Source organism: Neodiprion lecontei, chromosome 3 (assembly GCF_021901455.1).
Source record: "Neodiprion lecontei isolate iyNeoLeco1 chromosome 3, iyNeoLeco1.1, whole genome shotgun sequence".
In the NCBI taxonomy this organism is placed as follows: Eukaryota; Metazoa; Arthropoda; class Insecta; order Hymenoptera; family Diprionidae; genus Neodiprion; species Neodiprion lecontei.
In genome coordinates, this window is record NC_060262.1 from 36,115,796 (window position 1) to 36,142,077 (window position 26,282).

At 38.7% G+C, this 26,282-nt stretch overlaps 1 protein-coding gene across 3 annotated transcripts in view; it reads right to left on the bottom strand.

The window, feature by feature from the left end:
- The window catches only part of LOC107226636 (helix-loop-helix protein 11), a 188,096-nt gene that overhangs the window by 136,005 nt on the left and 25,809 nt on the right, over nucleotides 1–26,282 (bottom strand). For 2 of the 3 annotated variants that reach the window (XM_046734203.1, XM_046734201.1), the window contains exon 2: nucleotides 18,629–18,914. In XM_046734203.1, the coding sequence (XP_046590159.1) occupies nucleotides 18,629–18,914 (286 nt within the window). The remainder of the gene's footprint in view (nucleotides 1–18,628; nucleotides 18,915–26,282) is intronic. The other variant, XM_046734202.1, reaches the window with a different exon arrangement.

Below are 26,282 nucleotides of genomic sequence, written 5' to 3' on the forward strand. Positions count from 1 at the left end.
TTCATACACAAGCACACGTGTGTATAATTTTATCTGCTCACTTGGAGAGCGTCAAGTAAAAATTCATCCATTAACGCGAATCTTCGCGTTGAATGAAGAGAGTAGAAATTAGGAAGAAAAAAAAAAAAAAAGAACTTGATTTAAAATGCTAATAACGCCAAGAATCGAACGAAAATTTGGAAATGTTATTCCGCGTGCCAGATTGCAAGAATTATACGCGATACGTGTTGCACGTCTACATTCTGTCTATAATATGGACACCGTATTGTTGGCGAAATGTTAACACCTATAAGCGACGAACACACGAAATTTTCTAAATCTACGAAAAGAAATAAAGCAAGAAAAACACCGTTCAACGTTTTCAAACTATCTTCTTCTCGTTTCTCCGAGTTTCTTCTTTTTTTTTTTTTTTTTTTTTTTTTTATCACAGTTTCGACGATTCGTCGAGTTATCACTTTTCGTACCTCGCTCTAAAAATTGGGTTGCAATTGACTGTCGCGTTGAATTTTTCCACGGAATTCTAGCAATCCTCGTCTCTCTCTCTCTCTCTCTCTCTCTCTCTCTCTCTCCCTCTCTCTCTCTCTCTCACTTCGTTTCTTCGCGATCGCCTTATTTTTGATCGTCTCTCTTATTGTTTCCCCCATCCTTCTCTCTAGCGCGCGTTCCTCGTCTTCCGGGACTGCGGCGCCTCGGGCGAATCGAGGCCAGTTTTATCCCCGATCTTTTTTTTTTCCCTTTCTTTTTTTCTTCTTCCTCTCGATCCTGCAGCAGAGCAGCAACATCGGCGGCATTCCCGCGCGCTCAGATCCGACCGAACATTGACCGCGAGACACTTGCGTAATGCGAAAGTCAGACAGACACAGACGGTAAACGCTAAGGAACGAAAGAGGCAGACACACCGGAGGCACGCGCTTTATTCACAGCCGAAACTCTGATCCAGCGTGCGTGTAACGACGATGTTCTCCAAACGCTCAGAAACTGCGCTCGCAGTCTGCTTGTATCTACTTCTCCGCAATCTGTCCGAAAGTTGTAGAAAATTAGTTAAAAACAAGAAAAAGTAAATCAAACTCAAACCATCGAGATGATCCTGCGTAGGATGCACGTATTTCTTTTTTTTTCTTTCTTTTTTTTACGCAAAAACTAATCGACTTTCTTTCGATCTTACAACGAGAGACACGATTATCTGTTCGATATGAAAATTAAGAATAATAACAACAAAAATCGTGACATCGATCGTTGGATCGTCATTTTTTTTTTCTCTCTTTGTTCCGCGTAACACAATCGTTGATAGACGATGACGCTATGCCGATAACCAACCGCGAATTGAGGAATAGATCGCGGTTTCTCGTATGTATTATAAATGCGGCTTGAGCCAGACGCGACTATTATACATCGATCGAGGCTGATAAGTGCCGCCGCCTAGGATTTCGAATTCTCCCACGATACTATATTTATATACATATCTGTACATGTATACCTATACAAGGTATAATGGACGAGGAAAAAAGGAAGTAACAAGAAGCAAGGGGGGAAAAAAAAAATCCGTTGACCTTAGCCTAAAATCGGCACGTGTAGACTAATCCTTTGTTTGTGGTTCGCTTGGTTCTGCGCACATCTCTTCCTCTCTCTCTCTATCTCTCTTTCTAACTCCATCTCCCTCTATACAGCATATTACACCTAGACGTCCCAACTAGCCGCCGTCAGTTCGCAAATTTAATCGCACGTATCGTATACTGTGTGTATAACATACCTTGCGATATAACAGTAAAAAAAAAAAATGAATAATAGCGGATAAGAATACTTAGGAATACAGAGAAAAAAAAGAAACAAACACCGTTTGAAAGAAGAAAGAAAGAAAACAAATTGGCACCGCGTTGACGATTGGAGGAAAAATTTGAGAAGCGGGAGAAGGAAGGAGGAAAGGGGAAGAGGACGAAACGAAAGGACCTCATCTGCGCGCATAAAAGTCTACCGCTCCGAAAATTATTTCGACGAAAGTCAAATCGAGGCTGCGAGTGCAGTGAGAGGAAGAGGAGGAGGAGGAGGAGGAGGAGGGCGGATCGAATCAAGACGCGACAACGACTGCATCGTAAAAATTTAACAAAGGTATATACGCGTCGTGCTTTCCGTTCATCGTTTTACAGTGCAAGCCGCGGGAGGAACCAGAATTCCTCGACCTGGTTCACCGAGCGTGGACAACGCGGAGTACGTACACGTTGTACGTAAGCCCTGCATATACAAACACATGCATACGTTGTTACATAGATATAGGCGGCGACGTCTCGCGTGTACAAAAATCGTCCTCGGGTAGGAAAGCTGGACTTGCGTAAGCCGGGCAACGGCAGCAGCGGCATCGAGTAACGTTATATTGCAGAGAACCCTGCCCGCCGCCTTCCTTTCACGTTCGACTTTCAGCGCGAAATGAGAGACCTCCCCCCGCATGCGGCAGCTTCCCATCTCGCGATTCGATTCGAAGGAATATAGAAAATGAAAGAACTTGGAAAAAGGAAAAACAAAAAAAATATTATACTATCCCCGTTACGCTCGTAAATAATACTTTTGTTAATTATAATTCGAGGAGATGATTTTTAGCGAACGTTCGACGAGAGAGACACAACGCGACAACAACGCGTCTCTCACGATCTGCGTTTCGCAGACGATGTCAAGGAGGAGACACGCGGATTAGATCGTACGTTTGATAAAAAAAAAACAAAAAAGAAAACTGAAGTATCCCCCAATTTAATTGAATTACATTAATAATAATAATTTGCCATCGTATAAAAAACCGTGCAAATCAGCGTGAAACAAGATCGCGAAAAAACCATCATTTTTCAATAAAACAATTAGGTATGCGATGACGCAGTTGTTAGATTTGACTATACTTCCAAAGAAATTAGGAATCCAATTATAGACAAGCTTTTATGAAAAATTTCCACTCTAATTACTCGATCTATATAATATATGTATATACACATATAATGAAATTCCATCGTCGACAAAAATAATCGTTGTATAGCCTGAGAACGACGGACGGACGGACGGACGGGAAGGATAACAGATGAACGGCGTACGAATGATTAGAAAAAGTGATAACTTGTTAATTTCGACCCAACTGTATAATCGTCGATCGTTGATGGGGATTAATGAATTGAAATGAATTAGTGAAAGCCAGCTGAATTACCCTAGGTACGTTCGTATCGCTCACTCTTTTTTTCCTCCATCAATCTAAAAATGTAATTTACACCCCGCAGTGGTTTGTGCACTGTATAATCATAGTCTAACATTTGCATACGTATACAAGTGATAACAACAATTAATTACGTTCCTTTTCTCTTCTTTGTTTATTTTTTTTTTTCCCCTTCCAAGACCGCCGGACCATCAATTAAACTAGGTAGGTATCTATCTATCCATCTATCTATCCCGTTATCTATCTGTCCATCTGTAGAAATGTTTAATCGCTGTATAATATTATTCAAATTAGTTAAGAACACGAGATATTTTGGTAATTTAGACAGGTATTACAAAAGTATTAGTGACCAAAGGCAAACAAGACTAAGGTTTCTTTTTTCTTTGTCTCTCTCTCTCTCTCTCTCTTTACAGGTGTACAAGTAGATTTAGACATTGATAATCGAACGTTAAATTTTCGATATATACACGAAGGTATAATACCTACGACAGATGTACCGACGCCGCGCGTTATAATCCAAAAGACGAGATTCGGCATCGCGAGTCGAGTTTCCATTCACGGGGTGCGAAATACCGGCAATGACGAAATGTTTGTCAATTAATTGTCACGTATCGATATTATCCCAGAGTTTGATAAATATATGCACATATATAATAACGGTGTCATTGGCCACGCTGAAACGTGGCTGGTTTACGTAATATGGCCGAAAGACGGCGATACCTGAGTATTTGTGAGTTGCGGCACATACCTACATTCTCTGTGTAATAATTATAGAAGAAGAAGAGGGAAAGAAAAAAAACACGAGAAGAAATAAAGAAGACGAAGGCAAAGAATCTTACTCGCTGCCACGGTAGTCTTTCTCTACCGACCTGGCGGAATGTCACTTATTTTGAATATCTATAATCAAAAAGTTCATCTTATATTCATTTGTTAGATATTTTTATTCGGCATTGCAACGCATGATTGCGCTTCCGTGATATTTTCACACGAGTGATGTACAGGCTTGCGATTAGATAATAATAATATTAATAATAATAATAATAATAATCGATACAATTAAAATTCAATACATCGGGTAAAGACTGAACATAGCATAGTTTTAAATCGCAATAGCCAAAATGATGTATATGCAAAAACACACGTGCCTCTATTTTATTTCATCTTTTTTCCTTTGATGTGATTTCTCCTCTTTTTTTTTTTTTCAACAAAGACACGCGCTATCCAACTATGATTACACGTGTGTAAACAAAATGAAATATATTCCCACGGTTCGCGTGACTGCATTCGGGGCATTAATTCCTTGGATATAGACACGAGTGTTGTACGAACCTTATTCACGGACAGATACATGTAGAAATATCGGGTATCTTGTTCGGGATTTCCAATGTTCGTCGCTAATTGTTTGTATACCTTGTAAACAATGAAAAAAAAACATTGGCAAATTTTCAAACGAAACGATGGTTAAAAATGGAATAGAAAAAGGAATTAAAAAAAAAAAAAACAAACAAATAGAAACCAACAACGGCAAAGTGACTCGCGTGAGCGATAGCAATTAGTGTACCTGCAAGTTACATCCAAAAGTTTATAACGTAGAAATTTTAGTCGCGGATGTTGAAAGTTCGGTAATTGCATTCTACAACTGCACCTCTCGCGTTGTTATCGTCGTTGTCGTCGTCCGCCAAAGTTCGACAGTGATTCTCAACGTTGTTATCCGCGCGAAGGATTTCAACTCGACTGTCTGTTAGGATGAGAAGAGAATAAATGTAGGAGTAGCGAATGTCGCACCGTGTAGATTGTCGTCGGTAGATTGAAAATATTTACGCGAATTAAAATATCGTGAAAGGATTCGTTCCGTGCGTTTGTTATAATTCGGCGCGATTTTCTCTCCCGCTGCTTCGAGTCTCCGATTAGTTTATCAACGCGCTTCATTCGTAAAAAGATTCGCGACGATAAGACAGGTCTGCAAAAAATTATTTTTTTTTTTTTTCTTCCATGAATGACTTCCATTTCCCTCCAACACGTACAGTATTCTTGCAAAATACGAGGTGTTTCGATACAAAAAGCATAACAATAATAAAAAAACAAATCACCGTTTTATTACACTCGAGTAAATAATATTTCTTATAAAATTATGTATTTAAAATTCCGTGTTCATTCTGTTCGCCTGTGAAAACTTTTGACGTGACTCTGGACAATGAGTTGGTCACTCGTCGAGAGCTTTCCTCCCTCGGACCCTTGTAATAAATAACGCCAGTGCAGCTCTACGTGCGATCTTGTTTAAAGATCGTTATCTTCTTCCCTCCGTACAATCGACCGTGGGATGTTTCGCGCTAATTGACGTATGTAGGTAGGTGAGTAGGTAGGCAGGTACTAAAAGAACTTTGTGGAATGTAGAAGATACAGTGGCGCCTGAAACTAAGAACACGCCGCGAACTCGATGACTTTTTAACAACAATTCACCACAGATGTCAGAGTATAATAACGTTCGTAAAGCGTTAATGTTGTTATTTCACGCCATAAACTCTGATCATAAAACGTATAACTACTATGGCCTAATTAATTTCACCGACGGTTAAACTTGCGGAATATCGTAGCGGATTACCCTTTTATTTCAATCAGCGTTTAGAATGACTAACGAGAAAGCTGCGTAAATTTTTACCTCCTGCTGTTCGGGTAAATGATTATTCATTTCAACGGTTACGAGTTTCAGGATTACGTAAACGTGATCAATGTTGAATTTTAACTGGTCCGATACGAAAATTCAATATTTTCAACGTATCAAGATTCTTGTTTCACTTCATTTCTTCTCTCGCTTCTCCAAGTTAAACGATTACACGATGTCAACTCATCGCTCGTTCTACATATTTAATTCTGAGGTAAATCTTTTTAAATTTTCTTCAACAGATGAAGATCTCTCGGCAGGTAAAACTTTGTTCGGTGAAGAAGCTAATGTAAACAAAGTGTGTGTAAATAGTTGTACTCGTATAGAACACTATACGGGAGTACCAGGAACATACAACGGTCCGCAATAACTTGAACGAGCTTGAATTGTCCCTGCACGGTTAGAAATAAGCGGTTTACCCAACATTCACAACACACTACGAAAAGCAGAAGAAAAGAATCCCAAGTAGAGATAGCCAGAGATTGTGCAACGCGGTGCAGAGCAGCGGCGGAAGAAAACGTTATAAAAACTAAGACGAAAGAATTAAGAGAACGCGATAAAATATCTTGTACAAGAGTTTTGGACAAAGAGAAAGAGAGAAGTTGTTCGTTTTTGGTACAATACGAGTTAGGCAAACTCTGCGCGAGTAAAAAACAAAAAATATATAATAAAATAAAATACCAGAGGAAGACCTTAACAAAGGGGATTCAAAAGGAACCGAGATTTTACCCTGAAGTCACGACGACGACGACGTTGGTTGAGAAACCAACCGAACGTGTGTAGACGGACATTTGCAGTGACGAATTTTGAGGTACCTATAATCGATTGATCAAGCGTCTTTCATCCCACTAATTTCCGTGCGGGCAGTTTGTTACCGCACGTATTCTTGTTTGTTAGGTAAATCTGCCGACAGAGTTAAGAGCGTCCCTGCAGGGCATAGAAAATCGGGGCCTTATATTACCGTTGGTCCCAACACCGCCAGTCCAGCTCGCTTTTAACAAGAGGATCACGAGTATCCGTGCGTATGGACATACATATACATATATAGATCCATACGTGCGTCAAAGTAACCACGCACACGGTTGGTTATGTTTACGGCGCGATGGATGAAGAACGGCTTGAGGCTGAGAGAAGAGAAATCGGTCGACGATGAAACGTCTCTACTTTCCTAGGCCAGGCTGCTGTTGCTGCTGGTGCAGTTGCCCTCGGGTGACGGAGTCTTTTAAAAATCATTCCCGGTTTTTTACTTTCACGAATCTAGATAGACGTCACTGTCCGAAAATGTCCATATAATTTTTTATCTTTCTTTTTTTTTTTAAATGTTCTTTTCCCACGACTTTCGACAGTCTTCGAACGTATCGCAGGCAATCATCGCCAAAAGCCGAAATGCTGTGAATTCTTCGTCTACCTATCCGACGGCTACGACTAATATGTAATTACATAATTAAATCAACGATCTCGTCGAGGTGCGCGAACGAAAGGTTCGAGTGATCGCATCTTGAGGCTTTGAAACCCTCGTAATGATAATAGTAAAGTAAACAGCCGTCGACAGCTTGTCTCAGTCAAGAGGACTCGACTCAACGCTGACAGTCAGTCAAGTTTATCCTTAGCCTAACCCGGGAATCGTGAAGAAAAAAATAAAATAAATAAATAAATTAATACAGCGGTTTTACTGTGAGAGTAAAAAGAGAGAGGACGATGGTCGAGAGGAATCTCTCTATCCAGCTTCTATCACCTCGACGAGGAGTGCAGTGATAAAGCTGCGTTACACCCTCAAAGTGCTTCCAACCGCTAACGGCAAGCAGCGTATATGCATGCATATACGTATATACGTATGTACGTATGTACCAAGTTGCACTTAATGCACTTGGTCGTGTCACGGCGTAATGCAATGGACGCATGAAAGACGTCACGTGACGTCTGCGGCATTCTCGTCGTCCTTGCAGTCATCTCTCTCCCGACGCTCGACGACGTGCCGATCTCTTGGAAATCGTGTCTTTTTCCACTCGGTGGTAACATTACTTAACGTTCGATTTTACCCCGATGCCGATTAGCGTTTCGATTAACGATATTCACTTCGCGATTGTTTTTTTTATTATAATTTAGATAATCGCGCGGTGCAGCTGCGGTAATTAACGTTTGTTCCAAGTTTAACGGATACGTAGCTGCAAACAACTAAAAGTCGCTCGAAATTTATGGGCATCGTGTTTCGCATTGATGAAAAAAATAAAAAAAAAGAAAAATAAAAAAAAAAAAAAAACACATCCTCACCGGTTCCAGTCACGATTCCCTGACCTCTTTTTCAGCAATGCGTATCGCATACAAGCTTGCCGATATATTTTTTACCATCCCGAGGTCCTCGGGATTCGTAATATCTTCAAGTCTCTCTAAGAATTCGCAACGTGTAAATGTGTACGGGGGTGAAATTTTTCAGGCTAAAATAGATCAGCGAACGAAGCACCGCGTCGATTCGCGATCGGATGGCACGGAGCCGAGTTTATAGCTACCGATAACGAGGCTGAAATTAGCAATCAAAAGTTCTAATCTTCGTTCAAATAAGGCAGTGAAGTCCGAAAATAAAAATTCGGTGAAATAACTCGAACCCCCTCCACCAAATACATCAACTCTAGCTGCTAGCTTCAGCTTCAGCTTCACGTACCGATATATATATATATGTACAAGAAGCATAGACACAAAGTTTCGGTCACTGCACTCTAGGCGCGGGTTCATTGTTCAGGTTGTACAGACAATCTAGGTGAGTGGATACCGACACCGAGGGCCGTAGAGTGAAACTTTGAAGTTTCCTCGAGGGAAAAAAGATTACGTATCCTCGATAGCGAGGAAGTGTCCTTCTTCCTTCCGCGTCAAGAAGCATTAGGTCAAAGTGGTCAATTTTTCATCCCCCGAAAGAGGGGAACAGAAGAGGCGGCGGCGTGGCAAAGAAGAAAGAACGGATATAACCCGACTTAAGCCGGTTAACATCGATTGATTGATCATGGAAGAGGACAAATTTCTCTCTCGGCGATTGTACCCTGGCTATGATCCTAGCGGTTTTGTACATGGACGAAACGAGTCGCGGGTCAACAGTTAAAGGATAAGCCGTTGAAAGTGAAGCCCTTGAGTGACGAAGAGGGGCAAACTTGTCTTTTTTTATCGTGGATGACGTTTATATTCAACACCGTAAACCGTAGTTAGGTATACACTATATATATATGTGTGTGTGTGTGTGTGTTACAGGATCTTCCGGATTATCAAAGTTCTCCGTGACTCTACGCGGTTCGTAAGCATACATAACAATATAAACAAAATTTATCGTCACGTGGGTCATCGTTCTTTCAAGATTATTTATATTCTACGGACCGTACGCACAAGACGAAATAAAGAGCGTCGCATTTCTTAAATATAATATGCAGCCGATACTTCAAACACTACGCGAAAACCCCCCTCATGTATAACGAGGTTGAAGATAGTAATGTTAATCCTAACGAAACATTGGCGAAAAAAAAGAACAATTTTCTCAATTTTGCAATGAATTTGCAGAAACTAAAATTTCTAATTATGAGTGTCTTTTTTTTTTCTTTTTTAATTTTATTACGGTTTACTGGACTTCAGATAATTCCAAAATCGCTAAAGAACGGTTTTTCCTTAACGTTATAAATTGTTATGATATCGTTAGAAACTTCGATATGATTGGATATATACCTACATACAACATCCGGTTAACCGCGTGATAGATTTTCGACAACACCGTTCATTCCGGTTGAAATAATATCGTATCCTGATTGCGGTGAAAAATCGCTGAGTCGCGTGTAAGAGGATTTTAAAAATCTTAAAATTCATGTTTTACTGCTACCGTATCTTTGGTAAATACGCATACGTCGAAATGACGAAAAATAATATCATCGTCGTCTTCTCCTCTCTCACGCGCAAACGGACATAATCCCGATGATCGAAGATTAAGCGATACACCCACAGTCAGCTGTTTCCAAAAAAATGTCAATATCACATAATGTCCGTTACAAGCTTTCTTGGCGTGGTTTTACGTATCTCGCAACTCTCGACGTTCACCTGCAATACAGTTTGGTTTTCACGGTCTGCTTGCTTGTCTTCGAGGACTTAAAACCGCTCCATCAATCTCAAGTAGTTACACGCCGAAGCGTACCGACACTCGTCTTCGATACTCCGATACTCGAAAGTCGACTTCGCTTCAAGTATAAACTCGAGGGAAATTCCGATGATTTTAATACCAGGTAACCCTTGAGACCAAAGTAAACCGAACGCTGTTACGCGTCACGCAAAGCGTATCACCGTTGCGACGCGACAAATAAGTAACAACGACCGAATACTATCGATCATTGATTTACGCTGTTTTGTTGGGAACAAATATCACATTCTTAATTACCAATCATTCGATTCGCGCGTCGTAAAACAATAAAGACGTCCTTGTGATACCTCGTTCACCGCCAATTAGCTAATGACAATCGAGCTGAATCCGTGGCGTTCATTTGCCTCGATCAAGTCTCGATCAGGGCACTGTAAAAAAATATCAGTGCGTCGTCCTACGTCGTTCCCAAGTTTAAACCCACTTCTTTTGAACCACGGCCGATTACAACAGAGATCACGGAAGCTGTAATTTGTTTTGCGAAGAGTCATCTAAACACTGAACCAGTGTCAAATCCTCCGTACCTTAAGTTCACCAACTTCTGCGTTAATTGAATGGTAAATAAGTTGCGTGAAGGAGAAATGCCGCGGGATAATTAAGCCGGAATATAACGGCTAGGCTGCGGTCAAAGCTGACATTGGTATCTATTAGGTATGCGTCTGTCTCCGTTTCCCTGCCTTGTTGTGACAAGAGAAGCAACACAGTGTGCAGTATACGCGTAACAACATTTAGCTAATCTCGTCTCGGATCGCCTCAAATATTGCAGACGTATACTTGGTCTAATCGGCACATTTGTCGAACGATTTCATACGCGAATTCGCAACGTAGTTCGAACATGTAGGACAATAACTGTTGCAAATAGAAAGAAAGTATAAACTATAAAAGCAGGTAGCATGAAAATGGCCGCTTTTCAACATTTGCCAACTTCGCAAGCTTCTATTTCTGCATACGTAAAAAAATATCTCGCTTCGTTAGTTCTGTTTGATTATAAAATATCATATCGATGGATGTTTTTATAGGTTATAATTTATACACGGACCTTTAAAACTGTGCAAAAATGCCTTTCGAATCAGAAATATCTCAAGAGTCGGTAAGATCAGAAGAAGCGGATTGGCAGGGCGTTCAAAGATGTACATTCAAGAGGGCATTCAGTCAGTCAGTCAGTCAGTCAGTCAGTGAGTGAGTGAGTCGCCGGGTCGGAGAAAGAGAGAGAATAAAGGAGATAGAGGGAGGGAGAGGAGGGAGTGCAACGGGGGAAAGGCCTAGTTTATTTTTATTTCTGTCTGGCTGACGGGTACGAAATAGGTCGAGGTGTCTGCGGCGACGCTTGTGCGGCACGCACGCACGCAAGCACGCATGCACGCGTGTGCGTGGGTGCCCCCAAGTGCATCCGTAAATGCATGCGTGCGACTACTGCAGCGGTGGAAAAGTTTGCACCGAGGTTGACTTGGCGAAAGCCTGAGAAAGTATACTAACCGAGTGAAGAAAAAAAATAAGAGAAAAAGAAAGAAAGACCGCACCGCGCGGAGGTAATACGATTGCGGCATTAAACACGCGTGTCGATGGGAAATTGGAAGCTGCGCACGAAGTGCAGCGTAAGAGGTTTACTGAAAATGAAGCTGACAAACAACGATGCCGGTTGCGTGAAATTATCCAAAGGAACGCGTCGGCGATCATCGATTTCAAATATTTCATTTACCCGCTCCGAGTGAAGAGAAAAAGAGTAGATTTTACACAAAATGCAGCAGCAAAAACAAAAAATTACCATGTCAACCATATTTCATACTACAAATTTAGCATTGCAGATTTTATTCCACGCACAGTGGTTTTCACCGTTTTTAGAGTAAATCCTTCGTTTTACGAAATATATTTTGGAAAAAAAAGGAAACAATAACCTGACGCGTCCCGCTTTTCTTCAAGTTTCGAGTAAAATCTGCCCTCTTATTTTCTGCGTTCAAATATTAAAGACGATTACTTGGCGGTACAGTCGAAAAACATTCTCGTCAATCCCTCTTGATAAATTTTTTTTGAAATTCAATATCTATGCCGAGTTCTTTTCAGTTTGAAAGCTCGTCGTCGATTTAAGTCTACAGCACTTGCTGATTTTAGCTTAATCAAAAGAAATTCCGTACATGCATTAATTTTAATAATAAACTATTGACGTCGTGTCATTCTCTTTTTCATAACGATTCCCTTTTTCTCATTGTCACTTTTCTCCCAATCCCCGCGTTACGTGCAATTTTGATTACGTAACAACGCAAAAATTCGCAATTTAGGGATTTTTATGCTTTTAATTTTACCGGAATCCTCTCAAATTTTTGCCATCGTCATCGTCATCATTACTATATACTACTACTACTACTACTACTACTACTACTACTTTCCTCAGCCGCGGTGGACGAAGTTAGGAAAGAGAGAAATGACAAAAATTTTGTTGGTGAAGTGAAAGCTTTGAAGGAGAAAAAAGGAAAAGAAATTCTCAGCCCGATACGCGTTTTGTATGCGATCTGCGTTTGTCGCTTCGTTGTCGTCGTGTCGGTTCTTCGTCGATTATAAAAAGGTAAGACAACCGACGGCTGCTGCCTGACAAAAAAAAAAAACAAAACCAAAAAAAAAAGCAAGCCTTATCGTGGTAAAGGGTAGATTAACATCGTTCGTGTCCGATCAATCTCACCGTTAGCCGCGACGTTACGCGAAGCGTTTCAACGGGGCGCAAACTTAGAAAAAACCATTCAAATGTGTAAAAACGAAACGGAGAGAAGTAATGAAAGAAAAAACGAAATAAAAAAAAACAGCAACGAAGCAAACTCCGAGTTTGAAAGCAAAAATATCAAACAGTCAAACGCCGCGCTGCGCGATGATATCGAATGGGGGTCAAAGGTCGGGATAAACTGGCGCCTCTTCAGACCGGAAAAAGAACGAAAGATTAAACTCGTACGTGGAGTATGGAAGTAGGAAAATGCTGACGACTTCGGGATAGGTACAGTGTGCATATTTCACAACGTATGATTCGCTGTGACACGTCACGAGCATTAAGTTTATAAATCTAAAAGGTACAAGGTATAATTATATTGTTAAATAAAAAAAAATAAATAAATAAATAAATAAACGACGACAACAACAATAATAATATAAATAACGATAATAAAGCTAGTCAACTTGTTACCTCTTCGACGTTTCGGAAATCCCGATGTAACGATAATGAATATATTCCAATTAATGAATTTCTTGTATTACACTGATTTATCACTCAAATTGTTCCGAGTTCTATGAAGCTGCCGGTAGCAGGTGTTGTTTCACGGTGTATTAATCAACATTTCGATTCGTCTCTAATTGTAATTTTCCAACCGAGTTGGAAGACAAGGGTCAAAGGTCGAAGGCGACAAATTTCGTGGTAAAACCCGCGATATATATATATATATATATATCCGTATTTATGTTTACGCTGTGTGTCGTACTATGTAAAATAGCTGTGTATATAAGATATACGCAAAGCGTCATTTACCTTTAAAGCAAATGCACAATACGGTGGACGATAGATATGGAAAAGATATTAAATAAGATTTTATATACGAGAAAAGGAAAAATGAGGAGAGAGAAAAAAAAAAAGTGAAAAATAATACGACGGTACGTGACAGAAACAATTTATAGTCGACAGACTACCTATACACGTGTTATTTTAGTTATATTTTATTTTATTTTTTCTAATTTTTTATTCGCTCAATGAAACACAGCGTGTAGTCAATCCTTGTCGGAAGAACTTTACGATATTTTTACCGATTTATCCTGTATATCTGATAAACACGCGGGGCATTATTGTACGCTTGTCACCGTTATTTACATCGGCAGGAAAAAGAAATGAGGCAAAAGACGGGCATAAAATTTGTAGCGCCGCGCCTCGTCTTATATACCTACATACAACTATATGTTCAATATGGGTACTGCGACAACGAGGCTGAAAATCTCAAGAAGGTTAATGAAATTTCAACAATGATAAATGAGAAAGGTGGTCACGTTGGTGAAATTGCATATATATATATAAGATACGACGCTGTAACCTCCGCGCCTATGTTTTTCCCCATTTCTTTTTCTGCTCACACACGTAACGGTCGCAAGCATGTAATAATGCCTTGCATGTATTTTTCATTAGGTAAATTCGGTTAGTTATTAGGTCAAATTTCGAATTTAAATCAAATAATTAACATCTCATGAAATGTTGTAAATATCTGCAAGAGAAAAAAAAAAAAAAAAAAACGAACGACCTGAAAGAAACACAGAAAACAAAAAAACTCAAAACAACGATAATTTAGCACGAACGTAAATTGAAAAACCGAGTTATCGAACGCAACTCCGTAATCTTCATGTTATTCTTTTCTTTAACGTATTTTTGGTATCTATATCTAATTTCAATCGATTACACCTCTCATTTTGCGCAACCGATATATGCCTATGAGACACATTCTCATCGTAGCGTTGACGTATTTTTTACAACTTATACTTGCACCGCCCATAAGTACTGTCTTGAGTTTATCGTATCTTTTTTTTCTTTTGTTGTTGTTTGTTTTCTTTTTTTTTTTTTTTTTAACGTCAACTTTTTTCCTCGTACATCGGACTCGTCGTTGTTGTTAAGAAGAAGATCACACACGCTGATAAAATCCTTACCGCGTACAACACAATTTTCGCCAACAGTAAAACGGTCACGTGACCTTCGCAATATCTGTATCTAGGAACATGCTTACGCACACGCGTGCATACGCGTACACAAAATACATTGAAGTCGAGTGTTGGTAACGCGTCGCGAACATATACAAAGCGATTAAAATTCCGTCTGGCATTCATTGAGGGAGTTTCATGTGAATGAAGTCCATTGTCGTGCGTCGTTCTACGCTGCTCGCTCCACTCGCGATCCGAGACTCCGCTTCCCGAAGACGTCATCGTTTCCATAAAGACCTGCACGTATATCGCTATACACACACTACACGTGCACACATATTATACAGTTTCTGTCAACGCGTTACGACACCACATACTATTTCACGTATATGTGTGTGTTGCACAAGCGATGATGTCGACGACCTCTCTCTCTCTCTCTCTCCGTCTCTCTCTTTCTCTCTCTCTCTCTCACTCACACACGCGCGCAACGTGCGGTGCGTATGCGTGACACCTGTACGTAAATACACGGATTTGTGGAGCTCGGTGTGTCGAACCTCGGAGGCATGAAAAAAACTTCACCGCCATATAATCGAGGAAAAATGAAACGCAATTACGGAGGATCATCTCGAAACGCTGCCGCGGTCTGGCGTAGAAATTCATTCCTCACGGATAAACTTCATTCGGTCGACCCCCCCCCCCCCCCATCACCCCCCATCACCCCTAATTTCAACCTCCGTAATGTTGTTGGTTGATTATTAAAATTCAATTTCAATTATCTATCAATGCGATAAATTTGTTAGATACTCCGTGAAGTAGCTGAGGAAATGGGGGAAAAAAAATGCCTGTAGCATATTATAAGAGAACACCTGGTAGTATAATAGTTTATCATATTCTCGTAATCATTTATTACGCGTCTTTGTAAACCGATTGTTGTTGAGATTGTTTTGAAAATAAAATTTATTCCGTTCGATCAAAGCTTTTCCTTACAGTCCTGATAATAAATTTACTTCGATTAGCTTCAATGATTATAACAATGATTTTTAGTTCGATTTCATCAAACATTTCGCTGTTTAATAAACTAGACAGTTATACTACACTTTATACTAAAGACTATTCAAATAATTCGAAGATATTTGTTCGACGAAGCGCGTGAACGTTACTCTATTTGTTTTTCGTCATGTTTCTTTCCTTCGCGCTTTCTTTATATACCGATCAATCAAATATTTGCTATAGAATTACAACTAATATTTATCAAATTCGAAAGAATGTTTAAATATGTAGATTCAAAACCAACTGATCATTTGAACAGTTTTTAGTAGCGATTTAATGGTAGGGGAGAAGAAAAAAAAAAAAACCAACCAATCCAATGTCATTAAATTCGGGAAATTATATAAGAATGCATTGAATCGACTATATTCGTTAATAAACCCAATCTGCATGTGTATGCAAACATTGCTTTGATGAATTTACTACGAATGGAATAACTAATTGTTCGCATGAATATTAAACAAGGTGTAATACATTTTCCCGTTACATTGTAACTTTTGCAAAGTACTCACTCACCGCGATTTTTGATTATAATCAAAGGCAGCGAGTGGCGAGTTAAAAAACAATGACACGCTGCTCAATAATTCTACGAAACGAGTTGCTGTTTTTCTTTCTTTATTTTTTTTCGTCGCCAGGAAATATTTGTACTCGCTAAAGTCGTGAACAATATCTTTAGCGGTCAAGAATGGCATGTGAAACTTGTATAAAGTATAATAATCGCATCGCGGATCACGATGTTTCTTTATCGATGATAGAAATTTTTGCGGTTCCGACTTTTACGATGTAATAAAATATAAAACAAGGTAGTTGAACATACGTCAATACGACGGACCAAACAAAGATCGCCGATATGAGAATAAGGAGGATATTCGCCATTTCCGTTTTCACATTCCCGAAATGTGCGGTATAACAATTTCACCACAAGTTAATGCATATATTACAAAACAGAAACGGATTAGATCTTAATTTCATTACATTTTCAATAGTGTAATATCCTAATTATGCTAATACAAACAATTTATTGTGATCTTTTAACCCACATACACCGATGTTGCAAATATTGTTAAATTGGCGTAATTCTGAGGGAACGTAACGAGAGAAAAAATAAATTTAAAAAAAAAAAGTGCATCCTCTGGGGATCAATTTGAAGAAATTGTTTGATCCTTTATATAAAATAAGTAGGTAAACGCGCAAGTAATTTTACGACCGTAAAAATTGTCCTGCAAGAGGGATGATGGAGGGTGGTTGAAAAAGTTTAAAAGGGAAAGGGCACGTGGGCACGGACGTTTAATGGCTTGATGAAAAAAAAAGAAACCAGATTAGTCAACTTGCCTTTGATATGTTCTCCTTCTTTGATAACCGTCTGCAAGATTCGCTTGCAGGTCACCCCGACGATAATAAACCGGCCAAGAAATTTCACTCTCACTCTTCAACCCCGCATAACGTCTCCTTATTATTATTATTATTATTATTATTATTATTATTGTTGTTGTTGTTGTTGTTGTTGTTGTTGTTGTTGTTGTTGTTGTTGTTGTTGTTGTTGTTGTTGTTGTTGTTGTTGTTGTTGTTGTTGTTATTATTATCGGCATTGTTATCATATACGTACATATATATCTTCTCACGTTCAACAATGTAATGTAATGCGAAGAAAATTCTTTGACGAACTGCGCGTTCGACGTTTGGCTATAAATTTAGTGAATATTACACAATGCGCAATAATGGCATAGAAGCAAGAGATAAAAAAAAAGGAAAAAAAATATCCATTTTTTTTTTTTTTTTTTTAAATTGATCGAACAACATTCAGCTATAGAAATCAATTGCAGATCGCCATATCGATAAGAGTGATAAGATAATCGCGGACAACAGACGATTTCGATGATCTGCAGCAGCAATTATTCAAGAAGATATGAAATTACTTCATGTTATTACGTATAAAACATACATAAACAAGCAGTGTCTTATAATAAACCGAGTAAATATATTGACGACAATGTCAGGCGAAGAAGTGTGAACGACGCACGCTGTGCAATTCCAAAGTTTACTTACAGGGTGCAACAGCCAATATTACTCTGGACGTATAAACACGAATAAACAATACGGGTGTGTATGAACATTTGTTTGTTTGCGCGTGCGTGCGTGAAAATTGCAGACTGCTGATAGAAGCTCGGTGTATTTGTATAATAACAGCGCAAGCTTCAGACTAAACTGACAATGTGAGCCATCGGCAAACGTCGCAGCTTCTTTTTCTTCTTTTTTTTTTTTATAGTGTTTCAAACGCATTAAAGCTGCAGGCTTTCGACTATTACATCGGTATAGCGGAGTAACTGACCTACATGTTTATTCGTTTAGATAACTGCATACCGTAATCGTAATATCCGTATGTCCGTGGTCGTCGTTAGCAGTTGTTGGAGATAGGATAGAAAAATTGCTTGCTTGGCATAAAATATAGCGCAGCCGCCGCCGTCTGGACCGCAACGCCATAATAAACAAGTATGTTACGGTTGAAACTTGTAGCGCACGATGAGATATCGCGTGAGAGTATCCCAAAGACTGCGTTACGATACAACAAAGATCGTGTGGGTATGTTCGACGAAAAGCAATTGGCACCGAGGGACGATTATTAAATTTGTCAATCTCTCCGATCGCAAACGAGACGATAAACACCAGCGTGGCAATTGAATCCGTTCTATCATCGCTGTTTGAGTTTTCGCCTCGCGGACCTTAGATAAGAGAGAAATGATTGATACCGTTGTAAAAATTGTACGTAAAACGATAAGGCAGACATCCGACGTACCGACGCGTTGTTGATCGTAAAGTAAAATACGAACAATAAATCATTATCGATCCTCAGCTTGGACTCGAACGACGAAGTCTGATTTGTTCGATCAACGTTCGATTAATGAATAAATTTCCTCACCTTGGACAATTTCTCGCCTTCGTGATGGGGAAGAAGCGTCCTGAGGGATTGAAAGCCGGCGTTGATACTCTGCATTCGTCGTCGCTCGTTGCTGTTGGCGATTTCACGCCTCATTCTCTTCTCTTGCTCCATGTGGCTTCTTGGCGTAGTCCGACCCGCGACGCCGTTTCCGTTGTGACCGTTTAGATTGTTTACAACCTGTCCGTCGTTAGATTCCTGAAGTTCGTGATGATCCCCGACAATCACGTTCGTCGCTACCGAACCCTCGTCCGCCCCCTCGCTGCTGCTGAAAACGAATGACCGCGCAATTTTTAAGAAAACAATTTACAAAATACGGTGTCCATCGACGATGGAAAAATTCCTAAATGAAATTCTCAAACGCGATAATGATACGATGAATGAAACGTCGAATTGTTGTGAAAAAAATAACAGATTGTGAAATCTTTCTTAAACACTCCAAGTCGTAAAAATCCAATCTTGCGTTTCCTGATTCAGAAGGCAGAAGCCAAAAAAAGACATTTTCTTTGACGAAGCGATTCGCTTATCGCAACGTTTCCTCCAAATTCTCACAGCGATTATACACATATATATGTATATATATACGTGTGTATAGTACAAGTCACTGCACGAATGATAATATTACGTACAGGAATGAATACTTCGAATTCTTCGAACCGATTTAGGTAGCGTTTAATTCATTACGAATGCACGCAGGCAAACGGTCAGCTTTAATATCTTAATTGCACTTTTTCCTCGCGTCACTATATCCAGCTATTATAATTATTACCGTACCACATATTTCCCAAAAATACGAATTACATGCATGTATTCATCGGTCACTCAATGTCGACGTGTTTTCAGAAAAAAACCTTGATTAGTCAGGTGTAAAGGAATGCAAGCTTCATGCCGGTCTTTCTTTCTTATTTACTTGTTCGCTTACTCACTTCCTGCATGTTTCTTTTTTCTTCTTTTTTTTTTACTCGAGATCATTCTAATCCGATTATTCATTTTCAGATGTGATTTTACAGATGCAGCCAAATCTGCGAAGCAAATAGCCGCGGCGTTTAGGAAAACAAGAAATCGTTGGCGCCAGTGTCGAATGCTTTTCAAGAGTTTAAAAAGACTCTCGGAGGAATTGATTCGTACCAATGGATATGTGTATTGTTCGTGAATTGAGTGCAGAAGAAGCGTGCGGTTAGCTTTTAAGGAAATTGAAATCTCCGCCATGATTTCTTGGTTCTTTTCGCAGAGTAATTCTTTATACCTATCGATACAGCCGAAACCGTTTTAGCTTGTATAATAAAATTTCGCCCCGAAGCATTTCCGGATGGTTGAGTATATCAATACCGGCGGTACAACGTAACGAAGAGAGAATGCCTCCGGATCATTACTTTCATCCTTTACTACTGTTGTCTTCTTTCTGCAAACGAGGCGAATAATTCAATCGATAATATCGCTGCCCACTGACTAAAATATTGTAAAAGAAAACTGTACATGTATACATCATAAATATTATAAACTGTAACAATGAATTAGTCAAAACAGACAAGAACTACCAGAATTAAAAATTCTCGATATTATACGTCATCGAATAATAAACCGTCGCATCTCGAGTGTGAAGAAAAAATATCTCATAAATCAACGAATCTTTCATGCGGTGCAACCTGAGCTCAAAATTATTCTCGTACCTACAAAATACACGTCGCGAGTGTACATAATTTATCGGCGAATATAAATTGGGCCTTACGGAGTCAAGATTACTACTAATAGTTTTTGATATATCAATATTTATGAATTTTGTACATTACGACGTAATGCAGTAAATTATAAATACCCGTAATGCCTAAGCGTATATGAAATTAATGATACATGACGGGCCTACGCACATTTACACTGAAAACTCGTGCAGATATTACAGGTAATATATTATACACATTGTTCCATTACTCGACGAATCTGGTGTCATAAATAAATAAAACTATGCAACGACGCAGAAAAAAAAAAAGAAATCGGTATTCGTAACCAAATTTTATATACGAATGCCGGAATCTTGTGCAAAAAGACTTGGCAATTATTTCGTTGTTTTTTTCTTAAAAAATGTAATAAAAAAAAAAAAAAAGAAGCAAGAAATTTCCAATAAATTTTTTTCCATACCGAACATGAAAAGTCTTCCAATCCGATGAACGTATTACTTCGCACATCTGCCGAGAGTGGGACAAGAATAAAACAAAACGATGAAGATGAGGTATAAAAAAAATATTGACAAATATGATAAAGTATCGTAAACGTCAAAAATTCCCACGCCGTCACGGATTCAGACGAGTCGAGTATATTCGAAATCGACAGTGAGGTTACGATCGTTTCGCGACCTAAATCTATGGATTATGAAAAGCGTCTTTACAAAGTTGCATAATTTTAAGATTTTCTGTCCTCACTGCAGTTAGAAAACGAAAAAATCGAGCGATCAATGAGAAGATGAAAGAAATCCATCTTATGATCAAAACTCGAGAACTATATTTTAAGTTTTCCAACTTGTGTTTATCTAATTATTTTGTTCGTTACTTCTTTTTTTTCTGATTTCACAATACAAGGACAGCGATTCACGCGACCGCCGAATAATTTCTGCGATCGTTCAAAGTCCTCGTCGCTGCATGGTTTCGCACATGGCGATAAGCGTGTAACGACTCCTCCCCCATGTATATATATACGTATGCATATATATATAAAAATATAAATATATGTATACATTGCACACGTACCGTATACACAAAATTTATTTATAACGACAGCTGCAGGAATTATTTTGTTTACTTTAAATTATTCATCCGCATTTTTCCACCAACACAAATGAACTGTACATTGTACGTGTGTATGCATAAAGCTAATTGAATTTATTATTCATTATCGTTTCAATAAGCGGGCGCGGTGCGAGACAGCAGCAGCGATTCCGTAATACTTTGAAAACAATATAAGAGAAAATATCGTCAAACGTTATTTGCAGGAGATAGAAAAGAAAGATAAATAAAAAATGAAGAGAAAATTAATTATCCAAACACGAAGACGATATTGTCTAGGTATTGGATTGAAGAAATTACCGACCGAATATAAACATCGGTCCAAAGTACGCGTGAACTTAAGATTTGCATTTCACGCTTGTGTTATTATCATTGTTATAATATATATTATATACGTACAATTATGCACTCCGGGAAAAATAAAACATCGTCGCAATACAGCAGCAGCAGCAGCAACAGCTTCGACAAAAGTTTAGTGATGAGAATTTTATCACTAACGATGAGTCGAACAACGGGAAAAAAAAAATAATCGAAGAGGAGAAACATCGCCGTGGTTTTTCCCGGCAAATTGGTCAAATGTTACAAAAAATTAGTGATTATCGTAGTGAAAGCCGATAACTTTTCCTTCGGCGCAGGATGAAAAAAAAACAAAAAAAAAAAAAAAAAATAAAAAAAAACAAAAAGAAGTTATTCGACGCCGTATTGATATTTTCTGAATTTCCGGTTTTGCGCGTTTCGCCGACGAAGGTAATCAATCCGCAACCCGCGAGATCGCGTAAAAGTTTTGCCAAACTGTCTCAAGCGTTACGGGTATATTATAATATAACACAAGTCGCATACACATTTCACGTATAATATGTACATGGTACGTATGTATTGCATGAATCGATGTATACAAGAGAGACCCGAACGATAGTCGCATTCAAATAATCCTATATATTATATACACGTGTATATATACAGGTAATTATCCAATCATTATAACAGAAAGCGCCCGTGGTTAATGAATAATTAATATATGCAAATATTATTTGTTCCTTCTAAAAGTCGAGTAGGATAAAGAGGAGAGGGAGGCGGAAAAGGAGGACGACGGAGAAGAGGATCTCGCAACAGTATTAGAGTTAAAAAAAAAACACTCTCGGGGAGCAATTATTATATCACACTTATACATGTATACGTATACCTGTAATAAAATAAACGTCTGCAGCAAAGCGTGAAGTTTCATCGCAAAAACTGATCTACGTTTCACCCAGTCAAGTTGGCTCATACGTACCGATACAACCATTTATTCGACAAGAATATCATCATATACGTTCAACGATCCAAAAAATTACCGATAAAAAAAAATTTATAAAATTATTCAATTGTTATCTAGAGCTGAAAGTTTATATCAGATGTACGTATATATGCGTGGTGTAACGAGAAGAGCTAGGAAAGCGGGGTCGCCGAAATTGAATCGAGCCGGGCTAAAAGGCGGTGAGTCATCGTCAGAGGCCGTGACCTTCGGCGTTGCTGTTCCACGGAACACGCTCGTTCTACACGTGGCGGCGATAACGAAACTGCGAGGCTTATGGGCGACGTCGACGTCGACGACCGTCAGCCATAACCGTCGGAAGGGCGGGTGGGAGGGAGAGAGGGAAACGCGTCGCGGCGACGACGCGACGGATTCTTTGATCAAGTGGAATAAAAATAAATAAATGAATAAAATAAAAAATAATAGCGAAGCAATAAAAAGTAGGAAGAAAAAACCCTTTTCCATTTTCATTTGCCCGTTTTTCTTTCTTTCTTTCTTTCTTTCTTTCTTTCTTTTTCGACTCTTCCTGCAAAAGTTTTTAGTATAATTGCAATTACAGAGATACGCATGAACGTACGATTGTAAATGTTTCCAATGAATTTGAAAAAAAGTTGATTTAATTCGGTTGGTTAATTTAATTAAGTTAGTCAGCGAGTAATCGCCGGGGAATTTTTTCAATTATATCTACAGATATACCAACCATAAGCTACATTGACAAAATAAATTTATAATCCAACGCAAGTATAATAGAATCGACTGAAATTTATTACACATTTTTGTACACCGTGCGAGTTAGTGAAAATGTGCGTACATTTAGTGCATCTTAATTCCACTCCGACCAAGTTAATTATGCTGTCAACTTATAATTATAAGTTGTAAGTTCGGTTGTATGATTTTTATAATCGCGATTCGGTTTCACAACTACGCGTTGATTTTACGAAAGAATAACAACAATAATATGGTAGGGAAAAAAAATCAAGCGACTTTCCCGAGGATGCGAGTGTTGGATTTTCTTTGTCAAATACGCGTGCAGGCCTGCAGGTGGTACTTCCTGTAAGACATGAGATATCTAACCCAAACTTCGTGTATCCCCTGGCGAGGTTATCACAGAGTTGAGGAAAAAAGAAGTTACCGCGTATATACGTGGTAAAATAACCGCGTACCGAACAAGCGTCTCAAGTGAAACGTACACTTCAAAAACTGTTCTTGGTGCGTTTCTTCTTTAGTCTTTTTCATTATTTTATTTTATTTTATTTTATTTTATTTTATTTTATTTTATTCCATTTCATTTTATCAACACATGTACCGAATTCAACTTAAGAATTGGACGACGTAAATAAGAATAGGTACATGATTTATCTTCCGTAAAATGAAAAAATCCAAGTTGAATTGTGCGATCGGATTTTCGTCGCTTGAAAAGACAGCCTCAAATGTTGTACCCGCAGAAACGAAAAAAAATATATATATACATATATATATATATATAAATAAAGATTTGTCGAATTAACCAAATATGGCGATAGAAATATTTTGTAAAATCAAATATACATATGATTTCACTGCACAGACGTTCCAAATTATCGTTCTTCCGATAGCTTTTCTTTTTTTAAATAATTAATTAACTCAATCACACGAAACTAATTATTCAAGAATTTGGATTCAAATCGTTAAACTAAATTAATACACACCAGATTCTTTTCTACAATACGTACATAACGCTGTATTTTTGGCCTTCAAGTATCACTTCACTTTCGGCATTAGCTGCGGATAATAATCGACATCCCATTACTACGCGGTGATTTTGAAAAGATAATTATCGCGCGCACATGGAATAAAGTATTTTTAGAGGTATGACTAAATGTGAGCCAACCCGATCTACGAAGCAAATTAAATCAAAGCATACCGAAACCAAAACCTAGGCTAGAAAAAAGCAACGAGTGTACCACGTACGTAGGTATCATTGATGGACAACAAAGAGAGAGAGAGAGAGAGAGAGAGATCAAAGTCGGAGCGAAGAAGAGCGTACATCTTGTGATTCGAAACGCGCACCGTTACGCGCGTCCGTGAATTCATTAAAGAACGGAGGTCACCGGCCCTACGCACTACGACGGTGTTCAACTTCCGGTTCGCCAAGGTCCGCGAAGGTTCAAGGCCGGGCGTTGTTACACGTGGAATTCGCGTCCGTCCGTCCGTCGGCTTATCATCAGCTGCCGACGATGGCGACTCGCTTTCCTGACGTCACTCGAATCGCCCACGAAGCCACGCGAAGCGAAATAGACGAGAGATTAGATGAGATGAGATGAGATGAGATGAGACGAGACGAGAGTAGCTTCGGAGCTTCGGTACATAATTTACAGAACACGAAGCGTGCCCGCCTACGTCGCGTGTTAATAGGAAGGAAGAGCAGGAAGTGGGTCGCCTGGATTTCCTCCCTTCTTTCGTCTTACTTTGACTTGTCGGAGAGACCTCGCGATTTCATGCGTTCAACTTCACAGCGCGGATATAACCCGGTCGTAGGTAATTAGATCCGTCGTGGTTAGCTGTGCCGTGCTCCGATCTCTTCTCCCCTCCTCGCATCTCTCGCTCTAGGCCACTTTCGCTTCACCCAGAATTCATTTCTTCCGCCCTTTATTACTAGATATTTCTTTATTTTTATCTATTGTTATTATTTATTATTTTTTTTTTTTTTTTTTTGCGTAGAGAAGTTGTAACTACAAGAATTGCAGTGAGAACTGTTTGTTACTGTACAAATCTATAACGTATACCTTTGAACTTTTCAGATACCGAAATCAAAGTAATTTTCATTCAAAAAAAAAAAAAAAAAAAAAGAAATGCCATCCACGCGATTACCTATTATTAGTAACTTTGACATTGATTTAACTTGACATGAACTTAAACATATGAAATAACGATTGCATAATGAATAAATTTTTTTTTTTTTTTTGTTTTGTAAATAAACAGCTTGACGTTGGCTGGCTAAACCCTGTCGAAACGTCGCAAAATTGCAACAATATAATTTTGTAAGTCGTCAGTCAATGACCTTTTCCAACGAACGTCTTCCTCACATAGGTATAATCACCATCGTGCTTGTAAATCGAAGATTTCTTTTCTTTTCTTTTTTCTTTTTTTTTTTTTTTGTCGGAGAGAATCGATTGTAACAATATTCGAATACAAGTATCAATTGCGAACACGGAATTTAGTTGGAAAAACTTTTAGTTTCTATCGATTCTTTTATAGTTACGTTCATACGTAAAACCATTGTGTACGTTACATCTTTTGACGAATGATAAGAATTTTATTCTACACAGGTAACATAATTGAATTATTCTGAGGAAAATAGGTGTTTACAAAGTTGGAAAAATACGTGAAAACGAAAATCAAATTATCGGTTTCACATGTCAGAGACAATTGCGAAAGATTCTTCAACATGTGTGAAACAAAATTTCTATACGATAAAAAGGAAATACGAAAATATTCAAAGAATAGTTTTTCACACTTTTCGACAACGAATTCATCGAACAATAAGTGAGACGCACGTCTACGCAATTAAATCCCAATACGAAAC